The sequence below is a fragment of the Apiospora kogelbergensis genome (assembly GCF_038363985.1).
Source record: "Apiospora kogelbergensis strain CBS 113332 chromosome Unknown utg000001l_segment0_segment0, whole genome shotgun sequence".
Taxonomy (NCBI): domain Eukaryota; kingdom Fungi; phylum Ascomycota; class Sordariomycetes; order Amphisphaeriales; family Apiosporaceae; genus Apiospora; species Apiospora kogelbergensis.
The window spans coordinates 1,695,078-1,720,412 of NW_027117418.1; the positions used below are offsets into that span (position 1 = coordinate 1,695,078).

At 55.1% G+C, this 25,335-nt stretch overlaps 7 protein-coding genes across 7 annotated transcripts; 3 read left to right on the top strand and 4 right to left on the bottom strand.

The window, feature by feature from the left end:
- Window positions 1–501: 501 nt before the first annotated feature.
- On the top strand, window positions 502–2,903 carry PG998_000549 (uncharacterized protein; the record flags this gene model as incomplete). Its single annotated transcript, XM_066867367.1, is given in 2 exon segments — window positions 502–1,114; window positions 1,129–2,903. The coding sequence occupies 2 exon segments, from the start codon at window positions 502–504 to the stop codon at window positions 2,901–2,903; spliced, it is 2,388 nt and encodes a 795-aa protein (XP_066735782.1).
- A 932-nt stretch (window positions 2,904–3,835) lies between these two features.
- PG998_000550 (uncharacterized protein) lies at window positions 3,836–5,612 on the bottom strand (the record flags this gene model as incomplete). The annotated part of the gene is made up of 2 exons (XM_066867368.1): window positions 3,836–3,970; window positions 4,059–5,612. The coding sequence occupies 2 exons, from the start codon at window positions 5,610–5,612 to the stop codon at window positions 3,836–3,838; spliced, it is 1,689 nt and encodes a 562-aa protein (XP_066735783.1).
- Window positions 5,613–6,100: 488 nt separating this feature from the next.
- PG998_000551 (uncharacterized protein) lies at window positions 6,101–8,989 on the top strand (the record flags this gene model as incomplete). The annotated part of the gene is made up of 3 exons (XM_066867369.1): window positions 6,101–6,139; window positions 6,313–7,017; window positions 7,049–8,989. 3 exons carry the CDS (start codon window positions 6,101–6,103, stop codon window positions 8,987–8,989), a joined length of 2,685 nt encoding a protein of 894 aa, XP_066735784.1.
- Window positions 8,990–9,605: 616 nt separating this feature from the next.
- PG998_000552 (uncharacterized protein) lies at window positions 9,606–14,147 on the bottom strand (the record flags this gene model as incomplete). Its single annotated transcript, XM_066867370.1, has 5 exons — window positions 9,606–10,247; window positions 10,428–10,746; window positions 10,800–12,804; window positions 12,861–13,333; window positions 13,396–14,147. 5 exons carry the CDS (start codon window positions 14,145–14,147, stop codon window positions 9,606–9,608), a joined length of 4,191 nt encoding a protein of 1,396 aa, XP_066735785.1.
- Window positions 14,148–14,989: 842 nt separating this feature from the next.
- Window positions 14,990–16,776, bottom strand: PG998_000553 (uncharacterized protein; the record flags this gene model as incomplete). Its single annotated transcript, XM_066867371.1, has 3 exons — window positions 14,990–15,208; window positions 15,269–16,017; window positions 16,083–16,776. 3 exons carry the CDS (start codon window positions 16,774–16,776, stop codon window positions 14,990–14,992), a joined length of 1,662 nt encoding a protein of 553 aa, XP_066735786.1.
- Window positions 16,777–20,536: 3,760 nt separating this feature from the next.
- PG998_000554 (sugar porter family MFS transporter) lies at window positions 20,537–22,469 on the top strand (the record flags this gene model as incomplete). The annotated part of the gene is made up of 5 exons (XM_066867372.1): window positions 20,537–20,791; window positions 20,872–21,618; window positions 21,687–21,908; window positions 21,958–22,087; window positions 22,159–22,469. 5 exons carry the CDS (start codon window positions 20,537–20,539, stop codon window positions 22,467–22,469), a joined length of 1,665 nt encoding a protein of 554 aa, XP_066735787.1.
- Window positions 22,470–22,953: 484 nt separating this feature from the next.
- On the bottom strand, window positions 22,954–24,040 carry PG998_000555 (DExH-box splicing factor binding site-domain-containing protein; the record flags this gene model as incomplete). Its single annotated transcript, XM_066867373.1, has 3 exons — window positions 22,954–23,418; window positions 23,478–23,696; window positions 23,759–24,040. 3 exons carry the CDS (start codon window positions 24,038–24,040, stop codon window positions 22,954–22,956), a joined length of 966 nt encoding a protein of 321 aa, XP_066735788.1.
- Between the last annotated feature and the right edge of the window lie 1,295 nt (window positions 24,041–25,335).

The window sequence follows — 25,335 nt, forward strand, 5'->3', positions numbered from 1 at the left end:
CCAGCTCTGGGTACAGCAGTGCATTCACGAAAAAGATTCCCGTTGCATCCTATCTGTTCGACATAATTATCCACTTGTTCAGCTCTTTTTTCAGCAGTGGCTTTCTCGTGCCTATACTGAACACGCATCGCCAACCATAACACCGGACGTCGACCTGTTGCACATAGTCCATCCGTGCTTGTTGTTGTTGAACGCCAGCTTTTCGTCAACTTTTTAAAACACGATACTTTGAGATACCCCATCATCTTCGGATCTGGTCTCTGCTTGAACAGACTCGAAGTGGTTCAACTTCGCCATTTCGCCTAACAGCTTTATTAATCTCGTTCCAACCTTTGCTTGCTACGTTGTGTGAGCCTGCAGCGCATTTCAGACGAGCCGCTCAATTCTCTTCCCCAAACCCTGAACTCGGTGCCTGATCTCTCGGGCACTCGCTAATCAGCCAAAACGGCGGTTCTATCTCACGTCCAGAGGGACTCTCTTGTCCCCCCTCATCTGCTCGGGATGCAGGACCTTCAAGGATCGGGTATTCCCACCGGGCCCGCCCAGGGCGGCCCCAACCGCTTCGGCCATACGTCCAAGCCGTCCACCAGCGAAACGGGTTTCTCTCACGGAGCTTTCACCTCCAACATCTCTGGCTTCGCTGACCGACGACGTGGCAACATTCCATCGATCAACACCCAGCCGGCCCACCACCAACAGTTGGCTCCCCCGACCAACAACAACGACAACATGGCTACCCCTGGTACTGGCTACGACATGAACTTCACTCCTCTGCTTCCCTCCCAGCTGCTTCTCGGCAGCCCCTTCCAGCCTGGCAGCCCCGGTACTTTCCAGAGCCCTCAATTCCAGAGCATGCCTCAGTTCCAGCAGCAGAACGGTCAGCAACAGCACCACCAGAACGGTATGGGTAGCCCTGTTCAGCAGAACATCTCGCCCCAGAACTACCAGGCCATGGTGTCGCCCTCGACCTACGGCGCCCCTCAGTTCTTCCAGCCCCAGTCTCCCACCGGAGCTTACAACCAGATGGGTGGCCAGATGCCAATGTCTCCCGGATCGCCTGTTCCCATGAGCCCCACTGGCATGGTGACCGGCACCAGCAGGACCGTCTACCTGGGTAACATCCCCCAGACACCACTGCCGAGGAGATCCTTGGCCACGTCCGCAGCGGTCAAATCGAGTCGGTTCGCCTTCTGCCCGACAAGAACTGCGCTTTCATCTCCTTCCTGGATGCCAATGCCGCCACTCACTTCCACTCTGATGCTATCTTGAAGAAGCTGTGCATCAAGGGCCAGGACGTTAAGATTGGCTGGGGCAAGCCTTCGCAGGTTCCTACTTCGGTAGCCCTTGCGGTTCAGCAGTCCGGTGCTTCCCGCAATGTCTACCTTGGCAACCTGCCTGAGGACATCTCCGACGAGGAGTTGCGTGAGGACCTTGGCAAGTTCGGTGCCGTTGACACTATCAAGATTGTTCGTGAAAAGAACATTGCGTTCATCCACTTCCTGTCCATTGCCAATGCTATGAAGGCTGTGCAGCAGCTGCCTCAGGAGCCTAAGTGGCAGACTCCCCGCCGTGTGTACTACGGCAAGGATCGATGCGCCTATGTTTCCAAGACGCAGCAGCAGAACGCTGCCCAGTACCTTGGTATTGCTCCTGGCTATGCTCACATGCTTACCGGTGCTGATCGCGAGGTCATTTCTAACGCCCTGGCTCAGCAATCCGTTGCGGCAGCTGCTGTTGCGACTACGGCTGGCGGCATCAACAACCTGGGTAACCGTACGATCTACCTGGGCAACATTCATCCCGAGACCACCATCGAGGAGATCTGCAACGTTGTCCGTGGTGGTCTCCTTCACCACATCCGATACATCCCCGACAAGCACATCTGCTTCGTTACGTTCATTGACCCTACCGCTGCTGCTTCCTTCTACGCGATGAGCAACATCCAGGGACTCATGATCCACAACCGTCGCCTCAAGATTGGCTGGGGTAAGCACTCCGGCGCTCTGCCGCCGGCCATTGCCCTGGCTGTTAGCGGAGGTGCTTCCCGTAACGTGTACATCGGAAACCTCGACGATACCTGGACCGAGGAGCGCCTCAGACAGGACTTCTCCGAATTCGGCGAGATCGAATTGGTGAACACCCTTCGCGAGAAGAGCTGCGCCTTTGTCAACTTCACCAACATTGCCAACGCCATCAAGGCTATCGAGGCCATCCGTAGCAAGGACGAGTACAAGAAGTTCAAGGTGAACTTCGGTAAGGATCGTTGTGGCAACCAGCCCCGCCAGATGCAGCAGAACCAGAACCAATCCCAGTCTCCCCGTGAGAACGGTGTTCCGTCCCCGCCGCCGACTAGCGGCCACAGCCCAAGTGGCCATTCGCCTACTGGAGGACCTACTTCTCCTCAATCCGCCAACGGCAACCCCGCTATGTTCTCGAACGGCAACAACCCGTTGACCCTGTACCTCAGCCAGGTCTCGCAACAGGCTCAACAGCAGCAGCACCACCAGCAGAACATGCTGGTCTCTCAGCAGCAGGCACTCTTCGGTACTGCCTCGTCGTCACCCAACGAGCTGTCCCTCGATTCCCAGCAGGGACATATGGGCCATGGTCAGTCTGCAAGCATCTCAAACGGACTAGGTCCCAACGGAGCCTCGTCTGGCGCTACCACTATCGGTGGACTCTTGGCTCCCAACTCTCGCGGCCAGCACAGCCGAGCCGTCAGCCTCCCGGCATTTGCCCCTGGCTTTGAGAACGGTGGCAACAGCCCGGTCAGCGCCCTCGGCAATGACGGCGAGCGCCGTGGTCACCAATACCAGGCCAGCTACGGCGGCATGGGCTCGGGCTTCGGCCTTGCCATCCAGGGAGGTCTCAACGGGTGGGTTGAGGAAGAGGTCGCCAACTAAGACTACGACGCCTGAATCAACAATTTTACGAGATGGTGTGTGGCCAGAGAAGACTAATACGTTGTAATTGTTGCGTTGGGTTCTTTTCTGCCGGGTTTCTCTTTTCGATTTCACTGATCACGTTTTCATTTTGTGTATGATCTTTGTAACAAGCCCTTGCATCAATCTTTTCTGGCCACACAACCAGACTTCGGAATGAGGATACGGATAGGAGGAAGGGGATGATATCGGACGTTGAAGACGAGACGTCATATGAGTACAGCCATGGAATGTGGGTAGCGTATCTCGAGGATCTCTGAAAATGAGATGCCACGCCAACGCTATTCCTTTGCATAGTTTCTGATGAGAATGTGGAGTCATGAGAAGGAACGGACAAAGTACACAGACAGACACATCAGGTGCCTATAAGCTATAGTGACCTATAGACATATCTACTCGGGTGTGTATGGCATGGTTAAGGGAAATATAATCAATATCTAAACCATTCTGACCAAAGTGATTGGTGTGGAAATATGTATTCTATCTCCATCCGCTTCTGATGGGTTTTATGTTGCTCAACCGCCAGGAAACCAATTTGAGAATATGTCACGGTGTTGGTAGCGTGAACGGGACGTCATGTTGTACGCAAATGTATATATAGTCCGAGACATTATCTACTTAATGATGGTCTTTAGTCCTTTTATTGCTCTACTAGTCTTTAGGGATCAATATCAACTCCTATCATCCATTGATGAAACCCGAATGCAGATCGACCCATCACTAAAACGCCGTTATGCTACGCGAAAGGAAAAAGATATATCTAATATCAACAATCTACAAGTAACCATGGCACGAACTGCACTGCTGCGGCGGTTGTTTCTCGTGGCCCCTACGTCCTTACCCGACCGATGAGTCAAGCACAGAAAGACGACCATGATGTCCATAGCCATGAGCTATGACGAGTGAGCCTGTCTCAGTATCCTGCTGGCTCGGGCTTTGTGGGGAAGGCGGGGGGCGCCCAGGTTGGCTTTGCATTCGGCTTTCCAGTCCTTGGGGACAAACTTATCTACGATGGATTTGAAGGCCTCCTGTGTGATTTTGAGTAGGCAAGTAAGCAAGCAAGCGGTGACATCAATGCAAAGGAAGAATAAAAGGAGGGAGGCATGATGGACTTACAAGAGTACAGAAGCTGTCGTTGCCTTCGAGGTGGTTTCCGGGCTTGCTGCAGCCGGGCACCTTGACGATGGCGTCGTTGTACCGGAGGCGCACGTAGTAGCCCTCGAGCTTGCGCTTCTCGTCAGCCGTGAGGTCGGTGGTCGGTTTGCGGCCGATACCCGGCGGCGGGGCGCCGGGTTTCACGGAGGAAGAGCCACCGAACCAAGAGGTCAGACCGCCAAACCAGCTACTACTGGCAGTGGTGTCGGCACCGGACGTGGCTCGCGTCTCGGTAGGCGGTATCATGGGTTTGGTACTCTTGTCTCCTTGACCGGCGGACGGCGACCGCACGTGGTCGGCCTTGCGGAACATCTCGATGGCGATGTGGCTGGTGTAAGGCGGCCACTTGTCGCCCTCGAAAGCGCCGAGACTGGCAAGCACGGCGGCGAGAGTCGTGTCGTGGCAACCGCTCAGCCCGAACCGGATGGGCGTGGCGGCGGTGCCCTTCTTGATGGGCGCGGCGCTCAGGTTGTGCGCGATCTCGTACTCGCCGTCGGCGGTGCTGCGCTCGGCGGACCCAACCATGCGGCTCACGACGTCGCCCAGGAGTGCGCCGATGCCTAGGGCGCGGTATTCGCGGCTCTCGCGGTAGCCGGCAAACCACTCCTCAACGCCGATCTTCTCGACGATGGCGAGGCCCTTCTTGTCGTAGAACTTGGACGGCAGCCGGGTCTCGGGCCCGTGCGCCAGGGTCGAGTTGACCGTGTCCATGATGCCGCTGAGGCGCGGCTTGCCGTCGACGGCGACGCGCGGGCTGTCCTCGGGCATCCAGGCGCCGTACAGCTTCTGCAGGTAGGCCATGTCGGGGGTGTCGTTCCAGCGGTCGGCGGCGCGCTGGGCAAAGGCGCGCGACAGGGCGGCGAAGCGGCGGCAGTTGCTGTCGTTGGGGAACAGGGTCTCGTCGCCGGGGGCGCGGGTTAGCACGCTCGGGGCCGGGAAGCCGGGGGCGCGGGTGCGCGGCGGGTAGAGGCCGGTGAAGGTCTGCTTCAGGCTCTCGAGGGCGCGCGGGATGGGCGTCGCGCGCAGGTACAGCGAGTCGGCGTCGGCGAGCGCGGGCGGCAGGAACCGCAGCTGGTCGACGTACAGGTGGCGCAGGCGCGCGCCCAGCTCGTACGTCGTGACGCGGCCCGTGTCGGTCAGCATGCCCATGTCGCAGATGGCGTCGAGCTCGCCGCCGGGCCCGCTGGCGATGACGGGCTCATCGTGGGTGCCGAAGGCCTCGAGACGCCGCTTCCACTCGAGCGTCGAGAAGTGGGGTGGGGTGGTGGTCTTGTTGGCGTGGGAGGAGGAGGAGGAGGCGGAAGAGGAGGGGTCGAGCACGGCGGCTTTCAGCTGGGTGACGGCGGAGCAGTAGGGCCAGAAGGCCGGGAGGCCGGCGTTCTGGAAGCGGGCCGAGACGGGAGAGCGCTCGCCGTGGCGCAGCAGGATCTGCACGAGCTGGAGGTCCAAGTCGGGCGGGTAGAGGGCTTTCAGCTCGTCTTGGGTGTAGGGCGGACGAGGGGTGAGGGTCGTCATGGTGGGTGGTTGGGTCGCCGGGGAAGCAAACAACAGATAGTATGTGCGGTGCTGGTACTGTAGGAGCAGCCCAGTACTTACTTATATAATTATATACTAAAGATGAGCGAAAAAGAAAGAGAGAGAGGGCTCGAGAGAGCAATTATTCTTAAGCCTCGGGATTTCCTAACAGGGGTTCTCCGCTTACATTCAAGTTGTCGAACGAAGCTTCTCTTTGAACCTAGCTCGACACGCCTATACCGTTACGCAATCACAGACACTCAGACACCGAACCAAGGAAGACGGATGCCGATATCGTGCGTCATGGCCCATGCAGCGCACCGCTTCCATGTTCTGACACGTGGTGATGTCCAGCTCCGAACCAATTGAATGTGATATATACAATACAATGCATTGCAATACACAATGCAGTGAACGAAAGAGCATCAGGCCGCAGCTGCAGCTGTCGATGGCAAGCGGCGGGTTCGGGGCCGCACCTGGCACCTGCGATGGTCAATTACAAACTCCGACTACCGCCGGGCGTCCCTGTCCTTTTTGGCGGCGTCCAGAAAAAAAGTCAAGGCGCGACCCGCGATTCGGATTCTTTAATTGATTGACTAATCGATAGTCGAGACCCGGGCAACCAGCACACCCAGTCGCTGCAACGCGCACCTCTTGTCCGTATGAAGGCGCCTCCCAATTCCATCTGCATGCTATGTAGGCATGCACTCGCCGCCAGAGCCTCGCGGCGAGCAGCACCAGCACCGTGGACCTCCCACGCCTCGTACTCGACAGCTGCCGGCGCCCCGGCCCTCGCCATGCTCGCGACGGCCAGCAGCCCTCGGCCTCGGAGCCACCACCGGACACTGGGGACAGCGGAAATGCCTCGCAAGACAACGAGAGGAGTTTCCGTCCGGTGCTCGTCGACGGTGACACCCCGGGCAGGCCTTCGGACACCATCGTCAAAGAGGCCCGTTATCGACGACAGTACCACCCCAAGACCGACACCGACATGAGCGCCCTGTTCCGGCGAATAGTGGACCAGTCAAAAGACAAGGACAATTCCGAGGCCAATGACGGTCGTGGCCGCGACCTGGGGCTCGTTTCCGACATTGCCCAACTCGAGTCCATGGTGGACAGCAATGCCTCTGTCTCAGAGGCCTACCGCTTTCTGAAGACGCGCCTGTACCCCATCATCCGTCAAGAGGGCGTCAATATACCGCAGATCTTCTTCCCGGTCGTTCAAAAGATGATGCAGAAGATGATCAGTGTGAAGATTGCGGATTTGAAGGAAAGGAAGATGTCGGCGACCGACTTGCCTCCGTTGGCCGAGATCTTCCGCGTGTGCGTCGATGTCGGCGAACTGGACTATCGCCAATGGGCCGCAGCGGTGGAGAGGTTGGTCGAAAATCTCTGCGAGACGAACGTGTCCCCTGACGACCACCCCCTCCATCGAGGCCTACGAAAAGCATCTCGCTACGAGGAACGACATGCTAACGGACCTCGTCGAGTCGTGGAAGGTGCTTTCACTTCCCAAGCACGTCTTGGTCGAGCCTGAAGGTCGGGCAGACGAAATCATCGACGGCTTCTGGTTCCCGAGGGTGGAAAAGTCGGCCGCAAACAAGCTTTCCAGATCCTATAATTTCGTCCAGGGTTTCAGTAGCTTGTTCCCCTACCACAATTTTGCCCAGACGGGCCCTCGAATCAGCATGCTGGCGATTGCTACATATGCGCTCCTCCTGGACCGCACAAGGAGCAACGCGAACGTGAGACAAGGCGCCGCTCGATTCATGTCCAAGATCGCCCACATGCTCAGTACCGTGCGACTTCGAAGCAGCATGATGAAGGACCACCTGTCCAAGTGGGAAAACACATACCCTGCGACGTCCAGGTATATCCTAGCACAATGGTCGAATGTCCATAGCTCTCTGGAACAATACACCGTGACGAATGTAGACCCGCGAATTGCGAGACACGCGAAAGCACTCAGCCCCCATCGGATAGACATCGAGAAGCGGTTGAGTCGTGCCCATGCTACGCGCAAAGTGTCCGAGGTGGACCTGGTCTGGCACGACTTTATCAGTAAAGGGTCCGACCTTACGCCGGAACGACTCGAGGCGCTTCAGGAGGAGCAAGACATCTTCAATTCCTTCATCAATACGTACATGGCCATGAACGACCCAGACAGGGCCATCATTGTTTGGAACACACTACCTAAACTCGGGTTGAGACCGACTCTAAAGACGTGGAACGTGATGCTTGATGGTTGTAAAAAGGCCCGGAATCTAGACGGGTTGAACACGGTTTGGTCGAGGCTCCAGTCTTCGGGCTTGGCCCTGGACATTCCGATATGGACGACGCGAGTTGCTGGTCTGATCGAATGCGGCGACCCCAAGAGCGCTATCAAGGCTTTGGAAGAGCTGGTGAATCGTTGGCATGCGGGCCAAAAGAAGAACCGGACTGATGTCCTGCAGCCTACCATCGAGCCCGTCAACGCTGCCATATCCGGCCTGATCCGTCTCGACAAGCTCAAGGCAGCCCAAAGCCTGCTCACGTGGGCTAGCAAGCAGGGCATACGCCCGGATGTCGTGACGTTCAATCTAATTATGCGGTCACTGATCCGTGATGGCCGCGAGAAGGAAGTCAAGGGTCTCCTCGACACCATGAATAATATGGGTATCAGCGCCGATGCCGCTACCTTTACGGTGGTGCTCGACGGCACATTAGCCCATATCCCGCTCGACGACATCAAGACCCAGACCGAACTCGTCAAGGCCGTCTTCCAAAAGATGGAGGAGGCCGGCCTCAAACCCAACCCGCACACCTACGGCAAGATGATCTACCTGCTGCTCCGCTCGGGCGACCGCGCCCAGGAGTCGGTCAAGATCGTGCTCTCGCACCTCTGGAGCCAGGGCTACGAGCTGAGCCCCCACATCTACACCATGCTGGTCGAGCACTACTTTTCGCGCCATCCGCCGGACCTCGACGCCGTCAACGGCCTGCTCCTGCGCCGCCGCCTGCTGGACTACGACGACATGGACCGCGTCTTCTACGAGCGCGTCATCAAGGGCTTCGTCCACGTCGGCGACCTCGCCGCCGCCCTTGACGTCTACCGCAAGCTGCACGCCGCCGGCTTCCTGGTCGAGCTCGACGCCCAGTTCGAGCTGGTCCGCGCCCTCGTCCGCGACGGCGGCGAGCAGGGCGCGGCCGAGGCCCGCCACCTCGTCGAGGGCGCCATGGCCCGCTTCCGCGAGCTGCACGGCGACGACTGGAAGGGGCCCCAGCACTTCCGCTTCTGGGGGCATGCGTTCTGGCACCTCACGGTGCGGACGGGGATTCTGCGGGAGTTGCCCGTTCAGACCAACGTGTCTGCGCCTGGTAACATGTACTCCTGGTGATATGCAAAAGGAGGGGTGTCGGGCCCGCTGAGGAAGGGAGGCAGGGAGGTGAAGGGTCAACTTTTACGTAGAAATGGACTCCTATAAACGATGACAATGATATCAATGTACATCTAGAAGTAAATACCACCTATCTCTTAACCTACAAGTCTACTCGGTGTTGTGAAGAAGTGACGGCTCGTTGAATCATTATGAACCAACATCACCGGATACGAAAATACAAATTATCTGTATACGATTGGCCAAGAACGTGCACATGCAATAGTCTGACTTGATTAACACATTTGCAAAACTGTATATCTACGTACACGGCAACAACAACGACGGACAACGCTAACCGCCACAGTGAATCACCTCCATGCACCGCTCTCAGTCTGCCCTGCCTCACTTCCTTCCATCCAATCCTCACCCCACATACACAGCGATATGCCCACAAACCCGATAAACCAGTCCAACTCTGCACCAACTACAAACAAACGTCCCATTACGGACCTCGATTTAACGCTATCAATGATGATAAAGAAGAAGAAAAGTCCGTGTTACTACTACTATCTACTTGAAAACCGCCAGCCTCTCTCTGGTCTCACGATGTTAAGAGGATCGTTCAGCCCCCTATTTAATCAAGAACCCGACCAGCGACACTCGAGCTGCTGGCGTCACGGGTCTTTGCCTTCTTGAGCATCTTGCCGGCTTGGATCTCACCCAAGAGACCGGCCGGACGACCACCGGATGGCGGAGCGGGCATGCCTCCCGCAGCAGGCGGGGGCGGAGGAGGCGGAGGCGCCATACCAGGGGGTCCGGGAGGCGGAGGCGGGGGTGCGGCAGGAGCTCCCGTCGGTGGCATGGGCGGCGGAGGCGGCGGGCCTGCGGGCGATGCCTCGGGCATTGGTGGCGGCGGCGGTGGCGGAGCGCCTGTAGGGGCGCCTTCATCCATGGCAGGAGGAGCAGGCGGCGGGGGGCTGGCGATGGCCGGAGATGCAACGGCGGGCGACGCCGTCTGGGATCTGTTACCGGCGGCCGAAAGAGGCCTCGGCGGGCCCATGGAGCCAAAGAGAAGAGAAGCCAGCTGGGCCGCACCAGCCGCAGGGCGGTCATCGTCCGAGTCATCATCAGACGATTCTTCGTTGCCAGAGCCCCACTCGTCATCAGTGTCGGGCCTCTTCCGAGAGATATTACCAGTCGGCTGAGGCATGATAGGGGCGGCAGTCTTGTTAGCATCTTGCGTCATCCGGTGGAAAGGGTTTGTCGAGACCTCCGCCTGTGGCGGCGGGGCGGGGGGCAGCAGGAGCCGCAGCCTGCGGCGTCGAATCCGTCGACATCATGCGACGGTACGGGTTACGGCTCTCGCTCTCTGAAGGAGGACTAGTCACTACCGTAGGCGGAGCTGGAGCGGAAGGCGCCGGGGGCGGCGTGGCCTGGCGCTCTATCTCCTGACTACCACCGATAGTGGGCGTGGACGCCTGGGGGTGATTTGCTGAGGGCCTTCGTCCTCGTCAGACGAGGAGTCATCGCCGTCCATGGCCTCGAGTTGACGCTGAAGCTCCAGCTCGCGTTGGCGGGCAGCCTCGATCTCGGCTCTTTGAGCGGCAAGCTTCGATTCCTTCTCCTTAGCCTCGGCCATGGCTGCCTTCTTTTTCTTCTTCTCTTCCTCCTTCTTCATCTTCCCTGCCTTGACCTGTTCCTCCAAGGCCTTCAGACGGGCATCAGCAGCTGCACGTTCCTTCTCCAGTTCACTCTCCTGCTCCTTGGCTTGTTCCCTGCGAATATGTTAGCGATTGCAAGGATGGAAAACACGTCATTGGATACATACTCAAGCTCTCTCGTCTCTTGCTGCTGTTCCTGGGACTCCCGGTTGAGGCGTTCTTCCTCAGCCTTCCTGGCAGCCTCTTCTTCGGCATGTTTGGCAGAGTCGTCGGTCTTTGCGCCCTTCCTCGTGGGCGGCGGTGGAGGCTTCTTGCCTCCGGCCTTTGGTGCTTCGTTTGCGGCAGGAGGAGGCACGCCCTGCTCTTCGGCGATCCTAGCTTGCCGTTCGGTCTCACGACGCGCGTCCTCTTCTTCCGCTTGACGCAGCTTGGCGGCACGTTCGGCACGCTCACGCTCCATGCGCTGCGCCGCCGACTCGCCTGGCTTGCTGGGTGCCTTGATGCCCAAAGCCGCAAGACGTTCCGCCATGCGTTGCTCGGCCTGCTGTTTGATAAAGGCAGCTCGTTCCTCGGGTGTCTTGTACGAGGCGTAGGAGCCGCCACTGGCAGGCGGAGTAGCAGTGCGGGCCGTCGCCGCCGGGCTTTCCACCCTCGGCGGAGCTTCCGCTTTGACAGGCTCAGCAGTGGCCTTGCGACCACCACTGCGATCTTGGGCTCGGATACGCGCTGCTCGGCTATCCCGCTGAAGATCAAAGATGAAATCACGGACCTCGTCCTCGACTCCCAAGGCATCATTCCACCGGCGCGTCTCGTGCTCATTTGCAGCCGTTTTACCGCCTTCCTTGAGACTATCTTCGATACCTCGAGCGAAGTCGCGGACGCTTTCCTCCACGTCCCGCACCATGCGCTCGTTGTTTTCCTTCTCTGTTCGGGCCTTCAGGCTCTCTTCCTCCAAACGCTTAGGGGCATCAAGATCTTCACTTCCAGTGTCAATTTTCTTGCCAGTAAGAGCTGCAGTCCGCTGCTGCATCATGGCCTTGGCTCTGGCCTTCAGCCGGTCAGACTCGGTAATAGCACCGCCAGGGCCAGTTCCAACAATGGTGGAAGCACTGCCCGGGTGAGCCTTGGCATCCTTCATGCGGAAGAGCTCAAGCTTCGCGTCAGCAATAGCCTTCTCCGTCTTCCGAACCTGCGAGGCCAGTTCGGGGATCTTGTCCGTAAGGTTCTGCAGCTGGCGCTTGAGTGATCTCCTCTCGGCCTCGGAATCACCACTCATAAGCGCGGCATCAGGATGGTTATCGATGTCTTCTTGAACGCGTCTGATCCTTCGGTAAAGCTCATCAGCTTCGCGGCGATCCCGTCTGTCCAAGATGTCGTCTTCTTCCACAGCTGCCTCGTCCTTGAAATCCATAGCATCCAGCAAAACTTTCTTTTCTCGGATTTTCTTCTTGAGTTGCTCGACTGAAAGGTCGTCATTCGAAGCCACGGAACCGGGAGACTCAGGCCTAGGGGATCCACCTCCCATCCGGCGACGAGCACTCGATCGGTAACCAACAGCTTCATCATTGTTCTTGAAAACTGTGGCATCCTTGCGACCACCCGCGCCAGGAGAAGCGCCGCCCCTGAAAGAGTGGTTCTTGAGATAGCTGACGCCAGTTTTCTGGGGCAGTAAAGACGCGCCCGAGTTCTTACGGAAGTCGGCTTCCTGGTTCAACATGGACTTGACAGCACCCAAAGACTCTTTGAGGTTGCGGGTAGACGGCGGTACAAGCTCCGGAGGAAGCTGGGCAGGAACGGGATATCCGTTCAGTTTTCTGTAGATTAAATGCATGGCAACGGCAAATTCATCCAGGTCGAGCCGTCCCTTGTTGCCATTGTCAGCCAGAGTCCAGATTCGCTCGAGATCTGGCTTCTCCAGTCCACTCTGGCCCATGATCTCAATTGCCTGATCTCCGGTGACGTAGCCCTTGTGTAGACCATCCCAAGCCCGGAAAATTTCATCGTAGCGCCTCTTCTCGTCTTTTGTGATAGCCCAGGGAATGACAGCATTGCCTGCGAGGCCAGTTGTCGTGTAGTCTTGCTGTTCACGGCCTTGCTGGGGCATCATTCGGGCTTGTAGCGCATCCATATTGGGGAGTCCACCAGCAGGACCATTGACCAGGCCCCATTGGCCTGGCCTTCCGGTTGGCTGCGCATTCAGGGAGCGGCACTCGGGACTCCTAGGCCACCAGCAAAGCCTGTAGGCATCGGGGGCATAGGAGGGAGCGGTCCATTGTAGCCAGTGGGCTGCGGGTTGTTCATGCTTTGATAGCCGGTTTGCTGAGGTTGCATGCCGGTGGGCTGAGGCTGCATACCCTGATTCTGCCCGAGAAAGCCAGTCGGCTGAGGTGCCATTTGCGTTCCAGGGAATCCGGTCATCTGAGCTTGAAGAATCTGCGCGTTCGAGGGCTGCGGCTGGGGTTGGTGAATAACCGGGGGCGTGGCAGTGTTCTGTCTCGTGAAATCGGAAGTGTTGTTCGAGGAAGAGTCTTCGGGAATACTGAAGCTGATGATATCAACCATGCTCGATACTTCGTTCTTGACATTGTCGGGAAGACTGGGCGGCAGCGTTTTTCCAACCAACTTCAAGTTGCAAAGGTACATTGATAGCGCAAATTCAGGGAAGAAGAGCTCGCCGGAACGTGTCGTGTCAGATAGAGTCCTGTTTAGAACTGCGTTAGAAACCATATTGTGGTTCTCCTGCCAAGAGCTAAGGGGACATACCAAATATGCGATAGCGAGTCGCCATCGAGCCGTGATCGTAGCAGAAGATCCCTTGCCTTGTCGCCAGACATGGTCGTTCCTTCAGTAACAGCCGACTTGAACAGGGTCTCGAACTTGGCCTGGTCCGCGGCCGTGATGAAGGACAGGCGGATATTAGGGATCTTGTTCGCCTGCTTCTTCTCTGGAACCGGCGGCCCCTGGTTCTGGTTTCCGCCCGTCTTGAACGAAGCAGCCATGGCCTGGAAACCGGTCGGCTGGGCCGTCATAGGCTTCGGAGGCGGCGGGGGGATGCCCGGGGCACCAGTCGCGGTAGGTGTCGAGAAGGAGGAGCCGATATTCTGAGGTTGCTGCTGCTGCTGTTGCTGCTGGAACTGCTGCTGGTATTGCTGGGGCATCTGCGGCATGGGCGGTGCACCCGTCTGGAAGCTCTGCTGGGGTTGAGGCTGTCCAGGGAAGCCGGTGTACTGTGGTTGCAACCCCTGTTGCGGGCCGGGCTGCTGTTGTTGCTGCTGTGGCATACCAGTTGCTTGCGGCTGCATCATACCTTGCTGTCCCGGGAAACCCGTGTACTGCTGGGCCATGGGCGCCTGTCCGAAGCCCGTCGGCTGCGGCGCGAATGGGCTGGGTTGCTGGCCAGGCTGTTGCTGTTGTTGCTGCTGGCCCATGCCGAATGAGTTGTTACCATACTGCTGCTGTTGACCGGGGCGCAGGCTGTTGCCGCCGCCCATGAAGGAGTTGGAATTAGAATACATGGCGCGCGGTGGTAAGGATCGCACTGGCCGAGACCAGATGGGATTAAAAAGAAAAGTTCAAAATGAGAATACAAAGAAGAGCAACGAGGCTCCCCAGTTGAGTGGTGAGAACAATAATCAGTGGTTGTTTGTGTAGGAGCGAAGAAGAAGAAGGATGACGAAGCTCCTTTCGGGCTCGGTTGGTTGCTGATGCGCGAAACGGAAAGCTGGGTTGGGTTTTGGGGGTTTTGGGGGGGACGCCTGCCAAGGTCGCTAACTGCACTCTCACTCCAGTACGAATTGATCAATAATTCAAGACAGAATTCTGTACGGTTACGTTGCGGACAGGGGGCAGCTTCCCGGGGGTGAAGAGCACAGACCATTGGTTGTCTCGTTGGGCCCCCTAATTGGATGGGCAAGGTCAACCAATTTGATGTCTAAATCTCCAGGTGCCAGTAGCCAGGTGGATGATACTAACCTGCCTTAGTGCAGCAGGGACACTTTGGTCCAGACAGAAGACAGATCAATTGTGCCCTTTCTCGCACATCATCATCATCATCATAGAACATAGAACAAAGAATGGGCGCCATCGAGTTTGACGATTACTTATTAAGTCGTGTTCGGGTGCTGTCTATCCCTCCTTCTCGTCTCCGTCTCAGACCTCCATCTGAAACATTTCCACCAGTTCTGCATGCGAAGTATAAAACCCCAAGCACTACTAGTTAGGCAGGGAGGAGACATGTAAGTTAAAGTAAGTGTGTCTCCTGCCTGTATTCCAACCACCCAATCTTTCTGCTCTACTCGAACACTTCAGCTGTGCAGCCCGGCTCGTTCTCGAACGCAGCGGCGCCCATACACCCCAACTAAGTGGTGCTGCTGGTCAGGAACAGGCCGGCATTTCTCTTAGCCCATGTCTGCAAGTCCACTTCGCTCGCAGCAAGCGCTCCAGACAGGCCGTGTTGGGTCTCGATGCCCTCAACGCGGTGTGTCGAGTTGAGATTCTTGACGAGAACGATCTGGTAGCACGTAGCGGAGCCCTGACGAAAGATAATGGTAGAGTAGGCAAGGAAATACTCCCAGATCTATCGTACGTGGTCAGTTCGTACGTAGCCTTGCAGTTGGTCATTGACCCAGTGACTTACGCGGAACCATCGCTTTCCGTACTTAGCTTCAACTTCGTCGCGGTTGGCCATCCAGTTTCTATACCATCGCCAAAGAGTAGCCGAGTAGTGCACGCCAACCGTGTCGATGCCCTTGATTTCCCAACCGGAAGCCTCCAACTTGTCGACAAAGAAGCCAAGCGGGGCGGAAGCGACTGCGCCAGGCAACACATACTTGTTCATGAACAGACCCCAGATCAGATCCTCGTACTGCCACGGCTTGCGAAGGCCCGCGATCTGGAGGAAGAAGACGCCATCATCGTCCGTCATGTCGTAAACCCGCTCAAGGAAACTCTGGAACTTGCCGACCCCGACGTGCTCCGCCATCTCAAGACACGTGACCTTCTTGTAACCAACTTCGGGGACAGGAATTTCATGATAGTCCATGCAGAGAATCTTGCTCTGCTTCTCGGGGATCCCAGCATCGCGGAGAGCCCTGTTACCCCAGGCAGTTTGATTGTAGCCCAGAGTGATACCGTCGACATGAGCACCAAAATTGACGCTGGCGAAGCGGGCAAGGGTACCCCATCCGCTTCCGATGTCGAGAAGTGTCTCTCCCTCTTTGAGGCCGATCTTTTCGCATACGATAGCCATCTTGTTATCCTGGAGTTGCTCCAAGCTTTCTTCCGAGTGGATATCGCTGATTATGCCTGAGGTGTAAATCATGCGAGGGCCCAGGAACCAGCCGTAGAAGTCGTCACCGCGTTTGTAATGGTGACGTACCTCCTCGTCTGTATACAATGGTTAGCTGCTTTGGGTGGCCCCTTTTCGTCGTAAGTGAAGCGTGCTTGCTTACCTTGAGAGCGGGAGTGCAAAAGAATCTCTGGAAGCATGCCAAACAAGAAATACTTGCAGAGACTTAGGGTGAAGCGGAAGCTAGCCCAGTCATGTCTGTACTCCATGGCCTCGAGGCAGTCGCCTTTGAAATCGACATCGCCTTCAAAGTACATCTCGTGGAACTTCTCCATGGGGATCTTGCTGCGACCATGATACTTGAGCTGATCAGACCGTTTCTTGAAGGTGAGGTAGTGCTCGATGGAGCGACCGGGGTATCTGGCCTTGTGGTTTTTGCGCGAGGACATGGCAGACGCGACGATCCAGAAGCCCGCGAAGACCGGAATGCTCGTGAAGAGGCCAAAGAATATGGCCGTCTTAGTGCCACCACCGACGTTGCAGGAGATCCATAGCGGTACGCCGGCAATCAGGAACAGTAGGAGGAGGGTCGAGAAGCTGTTGCTGCCAGCAGCATCGGCGGGTAGGGGACCGTTCTTGATAGCCGGGTACTGTCGAGCAGCAGACAAAACGGTTAACTCGCTGTTGGGGCTATGCGTGCTGGGCCATCTAAAGACGGAAATGGGCTGGCTAATACTCACCGAAGTAGTTCGTACACCACACTCGGCGTGCTTGTCCAAACTCGATGTGAAGGCTGTGCGGTTCTTGGCGAGCTCATCTCCAGACTCGCTCCCGGCGGCGCTCGCGGACCTGAACATTGTAGAGGAATGTTATCAGCAGAATTTCGCCTCTTGCGAGGACCGCAAACGTTGATTCGAGCGCCTGCTGCGATCTGGATTTGATGTATTCGAATACGGCTTGGGGGGAAGATGGAGGGAACCCCCAGCGTCGTTTGTATGCTCGGGCACGAAACATAGCGACCTAAAGGGCATGCATGCGTGTGCAGACTGTCGTGGTGTTGGCTTGCATCAGTGCTTCACTTTCCAACGTACCTTCTCCCGTTTCAAGCCCAGAAACAAGCAGAGCAGTTTCCAAACCAAACCCAACATCTGTCTAGGTTATCCTCCCCCGCTAGTTAGAAGTTGACGATTCCAATTGACTTGGACCAGCCCAGCGACTTCTTGATACCCTCTGCTTTACTCGAGCATAGTGGTTTTGCTATATGCACTTAGCGATCCCGCAACCCCCTATCTTATTCCGCTAGTATATCATTTTTCGTCCTTCGTCCCAGAGATGCAACGATATGTATGGCATTCACTGATGGATGCTGTGGAGTATCCGTCGATAATGTAAGACGATAGGTCCGTTCTAGACCGCACGTAGCTCAGACTTGGAGGATAAAAATGGAGACTCCTCTCTCCTGAGAAGAGGGTCTGTCCGCCCCCAACCCACCGCAAATGGGTGAGCCTGCAGAAGATGCAAAAGGTCTAGATTGCAAAGAAAATCCATTGTCGTATGCTGTGTGAGGGAATCGAACCCCCGCCTCTAGCTTGGAAGGCTAGAATTCTACCACTGAACTAACACAGCCTCCTTGATCTTGAGAAAGAACCGTGACAGATTTCCCGCAACAAAGATATATATAGTCCGTAAACACCTGTACCTTGGAAGTTGGGAAACTTTGTATGCCAAAGCAGCGCCAACGTGCGAGCCATATCCTTCCCAGATGCTCAAAGGAACTACGGACTACCCGTAGAGATCATCTCTGAAGTCTGGCGAAAATTTGAGTCTCGGCACACTTCCCGAGCTGCTTGCCATCAAGGTTGTCTGTCAGGTACGTACGGAGCTACCAACTCACTGCCTGGATCCAAGTGTACTGCTCATGCCTCATCGACTTGCCACAATTTGCGGCATACGATCCATTCCAAAGGATAACGCACCGGGCCTAACATTTCTCTTGGAGCGCGAGCCTGGACCCAGTCAGTTGTCCATTTCAAAGAGGATGAGAGTTGCATAGCCTGATAGCTTCCTGTGCTATGATGCGTGCTAGTTCTCCGGGGACGCCACCGGATTATATCATGACAAACCGGTTTGACATCACTATAGACGCCTTTTATGTCTAGGCAGTATGTGCACTGGAATCGGCAGCTAAGGACGGCCGAGACCTCCTACTGCATGATAGCTCGGACATTGTTCCGGCCCAGACTTGAGATCATGGTAGTGCCTGGCGTGCCGCAACAAGGTCCTTGTAGAAGCTGCAAAGACCAGTAACCTCAATGGACTGATGCTGCCGGTTAACCAAGTTGGCCTGAAGACCTTGTTGGCCAAGAAGCGGTGTCGATTAAGTCAACGGACCCCATCGTCGGTACGAAGCAGTCCTTCGGTCATAGCTGATATACATCTCGGGGCATGGCAACCATGATGATGTAGCGAAGAAGTTGGAGGTGCTTATCATTAGGAAGCTGTATTGCTAGGGTATGTTCCTCATGTTAGATACGCAGCTATAATGCACTCGGAGGAGCTCACTTTCGCCAACTTTGAACCACCCCGTCGTGATATATCTCAGAGTGTTTATTGCTCTGCATTACTTCCTGAGCTCGTTGTAATGGAAAAACCCATAGCACATGAAAGCTTGAGCCTTCTGCAATCCACTTGAGCAAATTATGACAAAAGTCGACATGCATATTGGATAACCGTCGGTGCCATTGTCTTCCGAAAACGGCTCGAGGCTCGAGGAACAGGGCACGTCCAGTAGCAATTCCATGCTGGCAGACCTCGGCTTAGAGAAGTGGCAATATTCTACACTCCCGTAGTTCACCGAGTTGCTATAAAAGGAGATATTGCACTAATGGCAACGTGGCTTGGTCTCAGCCCCACGGAGCCGCCACTTCAGTTATAGTCAGTTAATACAAATGTCTGTGAGGGGAAGAGGCAATGGCGGAATCTCGTATACCCCGTATGTCGACCAAAGTCGTTGACGGCCATTCGTCCCCTAGAGTCTGCCTCGTGCCCAGGAAATCGTCGTGCTACTTTTGAGGCGGGGGCAGTTTCTGTAAAGTCTGGGCTCTAGACAGGTCCATGGAGGTGTGTAGTCTACAAGTGCCGAGAGCTATACCGGTGTAGCTAGTGAGCATACTCACTATCATGACATGTTTCTGTGCTCCATGTTAATTATCGATGTTCCCTGGCTCTGAGAAAGGTGGTTTCGGGTGACTCTGCACCTCGAATATGTTCAACAAGACGTGGATGCTTTCCTACAAGTCATCGTAATATGACGGCTGGGTATAAACTTGCTGCCCGTCGTCCGAGACCAAATTCGTCCGCTCGAAATCGTTGCGGCTGGATGTCTTCTGGCAACATCCGAATGAAAACTCCCTCAAACACCCATCAAGTCCCCCACCAGGGTCGTCAAATAGAGTTCAGGGCGGACAGCCACATATGCGGTACCCCCGCACCCAAGACTTCGGGCAAGGACTTACTTTTATATCCTCTATGGACTCCTTCTCCAGACGCCACCCCTTAGGGCCTATGGCTAAGTCTGGGGTTCTATGTGACAACCTCGGGGTTCCTTTTTGACTTTACGCCTCTTCTAAGCCATATGAGTTAGTTAGGCCATGGAATTGGGGATATGGTTTCGGCTAGCCAAGCTGGTGATCATTCTCATTCTGTCCTATGTCTACAGCACATCCAGTATTGCCCAGGGTCGTATTATTGCGACTCTTGATTTTAATGCCCGTATCAGCGAGCCACTGTATCAACAAAAACCAGTGAACAAATTAAACTGTCTTTGTCTCCAGCTAGAGTCTCGTAAAGCACATTACGTCATAACGTAGGACGGCAAGACACTGTACCGCGATACCCCCGGGCACATACCGTCTCGAACACGGAGAGATCACCCGTGAAAACCAACGAAGCTAGCTTTGTACATTTTATTAGAATCTAAGTCTAATTGGAAATGGAGCCTCATTGTCCCTCAGTGTCAGTTATTGTCGGTCACGCGACCCAGACGATTCTACTGCTGCCCTCGTGTTAGGTATTCTTTAGTCACAGAGAACTACTGGGTCTTGAGAACATGAGGCTACCATCGTTTCTCGGGGTAGCGGCCGTCTTCCATATTAAAGCTGAGGGCCCAAGCGAACTTCTTATGGACCGAAAGGCGGCTTCTAGCCCCGACTCGAACCGGATCGACTTGTTTACTACAGAACTCAAAAGCCGAGCGACGGGCACCGTCTCTCAGTGCCTGACCTGACCTAGCCAGATGCAACTTTGAGGCCCAAGATACAAGGGACGTATAGCCGAATCTGGGTCGCCGGCTAACGCTGAGAGAGCAGAATAAGTCCCAATCGATGTGTCAGGGAACTGTTATAGGGAACATTGTGTACAGTCAGGTGGACAGAGGGCTAGGATGTGTATGCTTATTACTCATGACGTGGTATTAGTCTTAATACAAGAAACACCCACAGAGTTCCTACATAAGTATATGTCTGCGCATACTCGAAATTCCCGAGACCGGGTGATTAACCATCTTGCATCACGAACAAAAATCACCTGCCCTCTTCTACTAAATCTAAAGAGTACGGCATGAGCCAGAACAGAGCAATTCGTGTGTCTGCCGTCCGGCTGCGCGGGTCGTCCGACAGCAACATGGACGACGCACCGGTCCGCACCGGTGATGCCAGCCGCGCCGCCGACGGCGAGAAGCACATGGCCCTGCGAGATGCTTTGCGAGCCGGAAAGAAGGGCATCCTGTGGGCCATTGTGTGCGCTTCCTCCACAGTCATGGAAGGCTTCGATCTAGCGCTGCTGGGCGGCTTCTACGCATACCCAGCTTTCCAGGTCAGTCTCCAGCCGGCTTTCCGCCCTTATGTGGACCGCAAGGGCCGTTGTGAAGGCAACAAGCTGATCTTAATAAATAGATGAAATTTGGAGAGATACACAACATCGATGAGTCTGGAAAGGCACACTATGAGGTGCCAGCGGCATGGCAGACCGCGCTGTCGGCTGGCGCCCAAATAGGCCAGATCATGGGTCTCTGCGTTGCCGGCATGGCGGCACAACGATTTGGGTACAAGCGCACCGTGATAGCTGCCCTGCTGGCCATGATGCTGTGCATCTTCATCCCATTCTTCGCTCCGTCCAAAGCGGTGCTGCTTGTCGGTGAGATTGCACAGGGCATCCCGTGGGGCGTCTTCGAGGCCATGCCGGCAGCCTACGCGGCCGAGGTCGTGCCCATGGTGCTCCGCCCCTACATCACCACGTACTCTAACCTGTGCTGGGTGTTCGGCCAGCTGCTGGCGACGGGCGTCCTCCGGTCCTGCCTGACCATGGGAGACGACAACGAGTGGGCCTACCGGCTCCCGTTCGGGCTGCAGTGGTTCTGGCCGCCCGTCATCCTCGCGTTCATGGTGTTCGCCCCCGAGTCGCCTTGGTTCTTGGAGAAGAAAGGGCGGAGCGACCGCGCCAAACTCTCGCTCAGGCGCATCACGAATTACGACGAACAGCAGATCGAGGACGCCTACGAGAACATCCGGTACACCGTGCTCATCGACGTGCAGTCCCAGACAGCAAGCCAGTCCCAGAACCCTAAGAGTGCTTTCAAAACTGCCCTGATGGAATTCCCCGTTGCTTTCAAGGCCAAGACAGGCGCCGCACTGAGATTGCCTGTGGAACGTGGATCAGCCAGTCACTTTGCGGATCAAACTTGATGGCGTTTGCCCCGTATTTCTTCGAGGCCGCGGGTCTGTCGGCCGAGGCAGCTTTCACCCTGCAATTAGCTGGACTTGGATGCGGCATCATAGGCACCGCACTAGCTTGGCTACTCATGGCCTATTTCGGGCGAAGGAAAATTTATACCATGGGGCTCGGCGCGCTCTTGACTTTGCTGCTCCTGATGGCCATCCTGAGTTTCGCCGCCTTTGATAAAGGGGGTGTCCCCTGGACCGTCGCAGTCCTCGTAGGTGCAAACTCCGCCGTTTACAGAACCCTGCTGACCCCGAGACTAGCTCGCCGTTTACATTTTCGTGTACGATTCGACCGTTGGCCCCTGCTGTTATAGTATCGTAACAGAGGTGCCTTCCGTGCAACGCAGGGCGGCGACCGTTGCCTTAGCTAGGATATGTTACAACATGTGTGGTAGGTAAACCCACAATCCCGGATACCAACGACGATCCGTTTTCAGTTTTCAGATACTTACTATATGATAGGCATCTTTAGCGTCACGATGAATCCATTGATGCTGAATCCTAGTAGCTTGAACTGGGGTACCAAGGCAACGCTATTCTGGGCAGTCCTGTGCGCCGTGTGCCTCGCGTGGACTTATTTTAGATTGCCAGAGACCAAAGATAGAAGCTTTGCCGAGCTGGACCTCTTGTTCCGCCAGGGGACAAGTGCACGGAAATTTCAGGAGACAATTGTGAACCCGTTCAACCCGGAAGTGATAAATATCGAAGGTGTAGCTGAAGGTGTTTCCATTTCAGAAAGCCAAGAGAAAGAAACACCGGAGCACAGAGCTTAAAAGGGAGATTTGGAGGACACGAGGGTACACTGGCGTCTACATGTAGTCGTCTTCTGTATAATACTGTATAGTATGCATAGCGATATGTGCTGGCGCAACTGTGATTGTCATTACTTCTATATAATCAGTTATCCTTTGAATAATAAAGACGAGTTCCTTTGAATATGATACTTGCCGGCTCTAGCGTATATTCTTTAGAGAATGATCCAACGTGGGTTATGGTATTAAATGTATGCCCGCGTTGTATTGTGTGTATGTGACTTTTTCGATTTAAGGGGGTGTACACAACGTGGAACGAAAATATAATGTGTAAGCGCATGTCACTCTAACGAATGTTTGTTTCCGCCTTGTCCAAGACTTAGGTTTGGGTGTAGGAGGGCAGTTCCCATATCGTTTATTTTGTTGGGTATCGTGTGTCTAGGGATGAGGGCTGCTCTCTTATACCGAATGGAGATATCGTATACACAACGGTGCATAATTTAGGTTAATGGCGGGAATCTCCATGGCGGTGTCGACGGCTGTCCCGATCCCGGTCATCGTATCTCCGGCGATGATCGTCATGGCTCCGTTTATCGCGCTCGCGCTCGCTTTTGTAGCTATGTGAACTGTCCCGGTGCCGCCGCTCCTTCTCTTTCTCCTTGTCCCTTCTATATTCGTCCAGGCGTGGACGTCGTTCTCGATGACCGCGCTTCTGAGCAAGCTCCGCCTTTTTGATCTCTTCGTCCTCCTTCGCTCCGAGGCCCAACAAAGCTGGCCTGCGCTTGACTTCTTTGGGCCGGGATCCGTGGTTCTTCCCATCAAATCCCATGCCGCGAAGCATCGCGAGGCCGAATTCGCCATCTGGGATTTGATCGTATTCTTCCAAGGTGGAAACCTCTGCAGCGGTTGAAAAGTCTCTTTTGAGGGCGTCATCTTCTGTCGAGTTGGATGCGCCAGCGATGATGATCTTCTTTTGTGCTCATCCTCCTTTCCCATTAGGGCGTTTAATGCATCCTGATCAGCATCAACTCGCCCTTCTGTTTTACGCGGGTCGTCCTCCGTTTGTGTAGTGCTGACAACTTCTTTATAAACAGGCTCCGAAGCCTCACCCTCGGCTGGTGACGTGTCCACGTCGACGGGCTTTTTCGTAACTGTAAGACCCCATTTGATCCCCTTGTCCTGGTCTGCCGGTTCTGTGTCTTTCGTCGGGCCGCCGAATCGAGCCTCTTTCTCATGCGGCAATGCTTCCTTCCCCGGTCTTTTGATTTTGCATTCTCTTTCCAGTCGCGATTGTCCTGGCATGCTATGACGAGTGGGCCGGACGATGTGCGTGCAGACTTTGTGCCCCTCGGCTGCCTGTCGTTCTGAGCCCCTCTGGCGCCGAAGGAGGTCACTGCTTCATGCTTTCCCGAAAATGCGTCATCCTCGGACTCTGATTCACCGCCTAGGGCATGGGGTCGAGGCCGCTTGCCTAGGGCCGAGGAGGTCTGTCCAGCTTTCCGGTTGCTGGTAGGTTTTGATGATGAACTGGACGGAGCGCCAAATTTGATCGCTATCCGGGGCGCTTGTGTGTGGTTCTCGGAGCTCGACATGGTGAGTCGCGCTTGGATATTCGTATCACGCGTACGGCCGGGATATGGTGAAGGCGGAGGAAGTTGAATCAGATATACATGAGTTCAACGTAATGAAAACATCACTTGTAGGTACCTAAACTCCGGTACCCGGTATCAATAGTGCTGCATGCATCTGATGTGGAAACACCTTCAACCTGCCTTGGGTTGGGTTCAAATCCCTGGCCATAATGAGTCGTGGCTTTTTTATGCAAGTTTGTGGCTGGGGTTGATTGGGGACAATGGCCGCCACAAGCAGCTCAGAACCACTTTTTGAATCTTGGTTGCTTCCAACGTTTTTCAAACGCTATCCTGATGAGACTGTCGGTTCTAAAGGATCAAAATCCAAACCTTAGTTTTCCTTGTATCGTGTAGCCTACATGCTCGAACCTATTAATACACCCTAGCCTACGTCGAAAGTCACCACTCTCCATTGTTTGTCGGCCTAGGTGAATAACTGACTAGACCCACCAGCCCAGCTTGCGGGAACGCCCGTCCGGATGGAAATACAAAGATCAGTAATGAAGGCTAGGTAAATCTTGCAAAGACGTACATGTATAGGAACTCACGTGGATGGGCATGAAACATTGATCGATGAGTCCCAGAGGATTGATCCGTCATGCTCATTGGCAGTCGAATCCCTTACACGACTCGTCAAATTTGAGCTAGACATCATTGCTACTTTGTGGAAAGGCTCGTCAACCCTACTACATATACGCCTGCAAGTATTGGCTGCCCACCCTGACATATACTGTTCGAGTCATGGACTCATATTCCATTGGCTTACATGACGGATGCTCGATTGCCCTCTTCCACCCCTATGAAACGCCATGGAAGATGGCAGTGGACCTGGTAACAATATGAAGATCGAGTGTTTCGAAACATCTAGGAATGCAGTACAGTCCTTTAGATGCATATACCGAGACATGGGTGTTGAGTATATATGCGAATTCGAGAAAACCCCCATAGCCTTCTGCATAGATGGCATTGCCTAAAGTGGCAGGAGTAATTCTCTTTGTCAATACATCCCATCAGCAATAATTTTAAGATCGATGATATGTATTTCCTCTTTGGGATATCGAGATGATATCTGTATGGTTTGCAAAGAAGTGCTGCGATAATGCAACTGGCGGTAGAGGTGTCATTGTGGATAGAATGCGTCCAATTTAATCCATGTTTGCTGGGAAGACTAGCGACAGAACCTGACCAGCCTATCACGTCTGTCCCCCAACCACCCGACGCGGATTGCACAATGAATATTCGGCAAACTACAAACA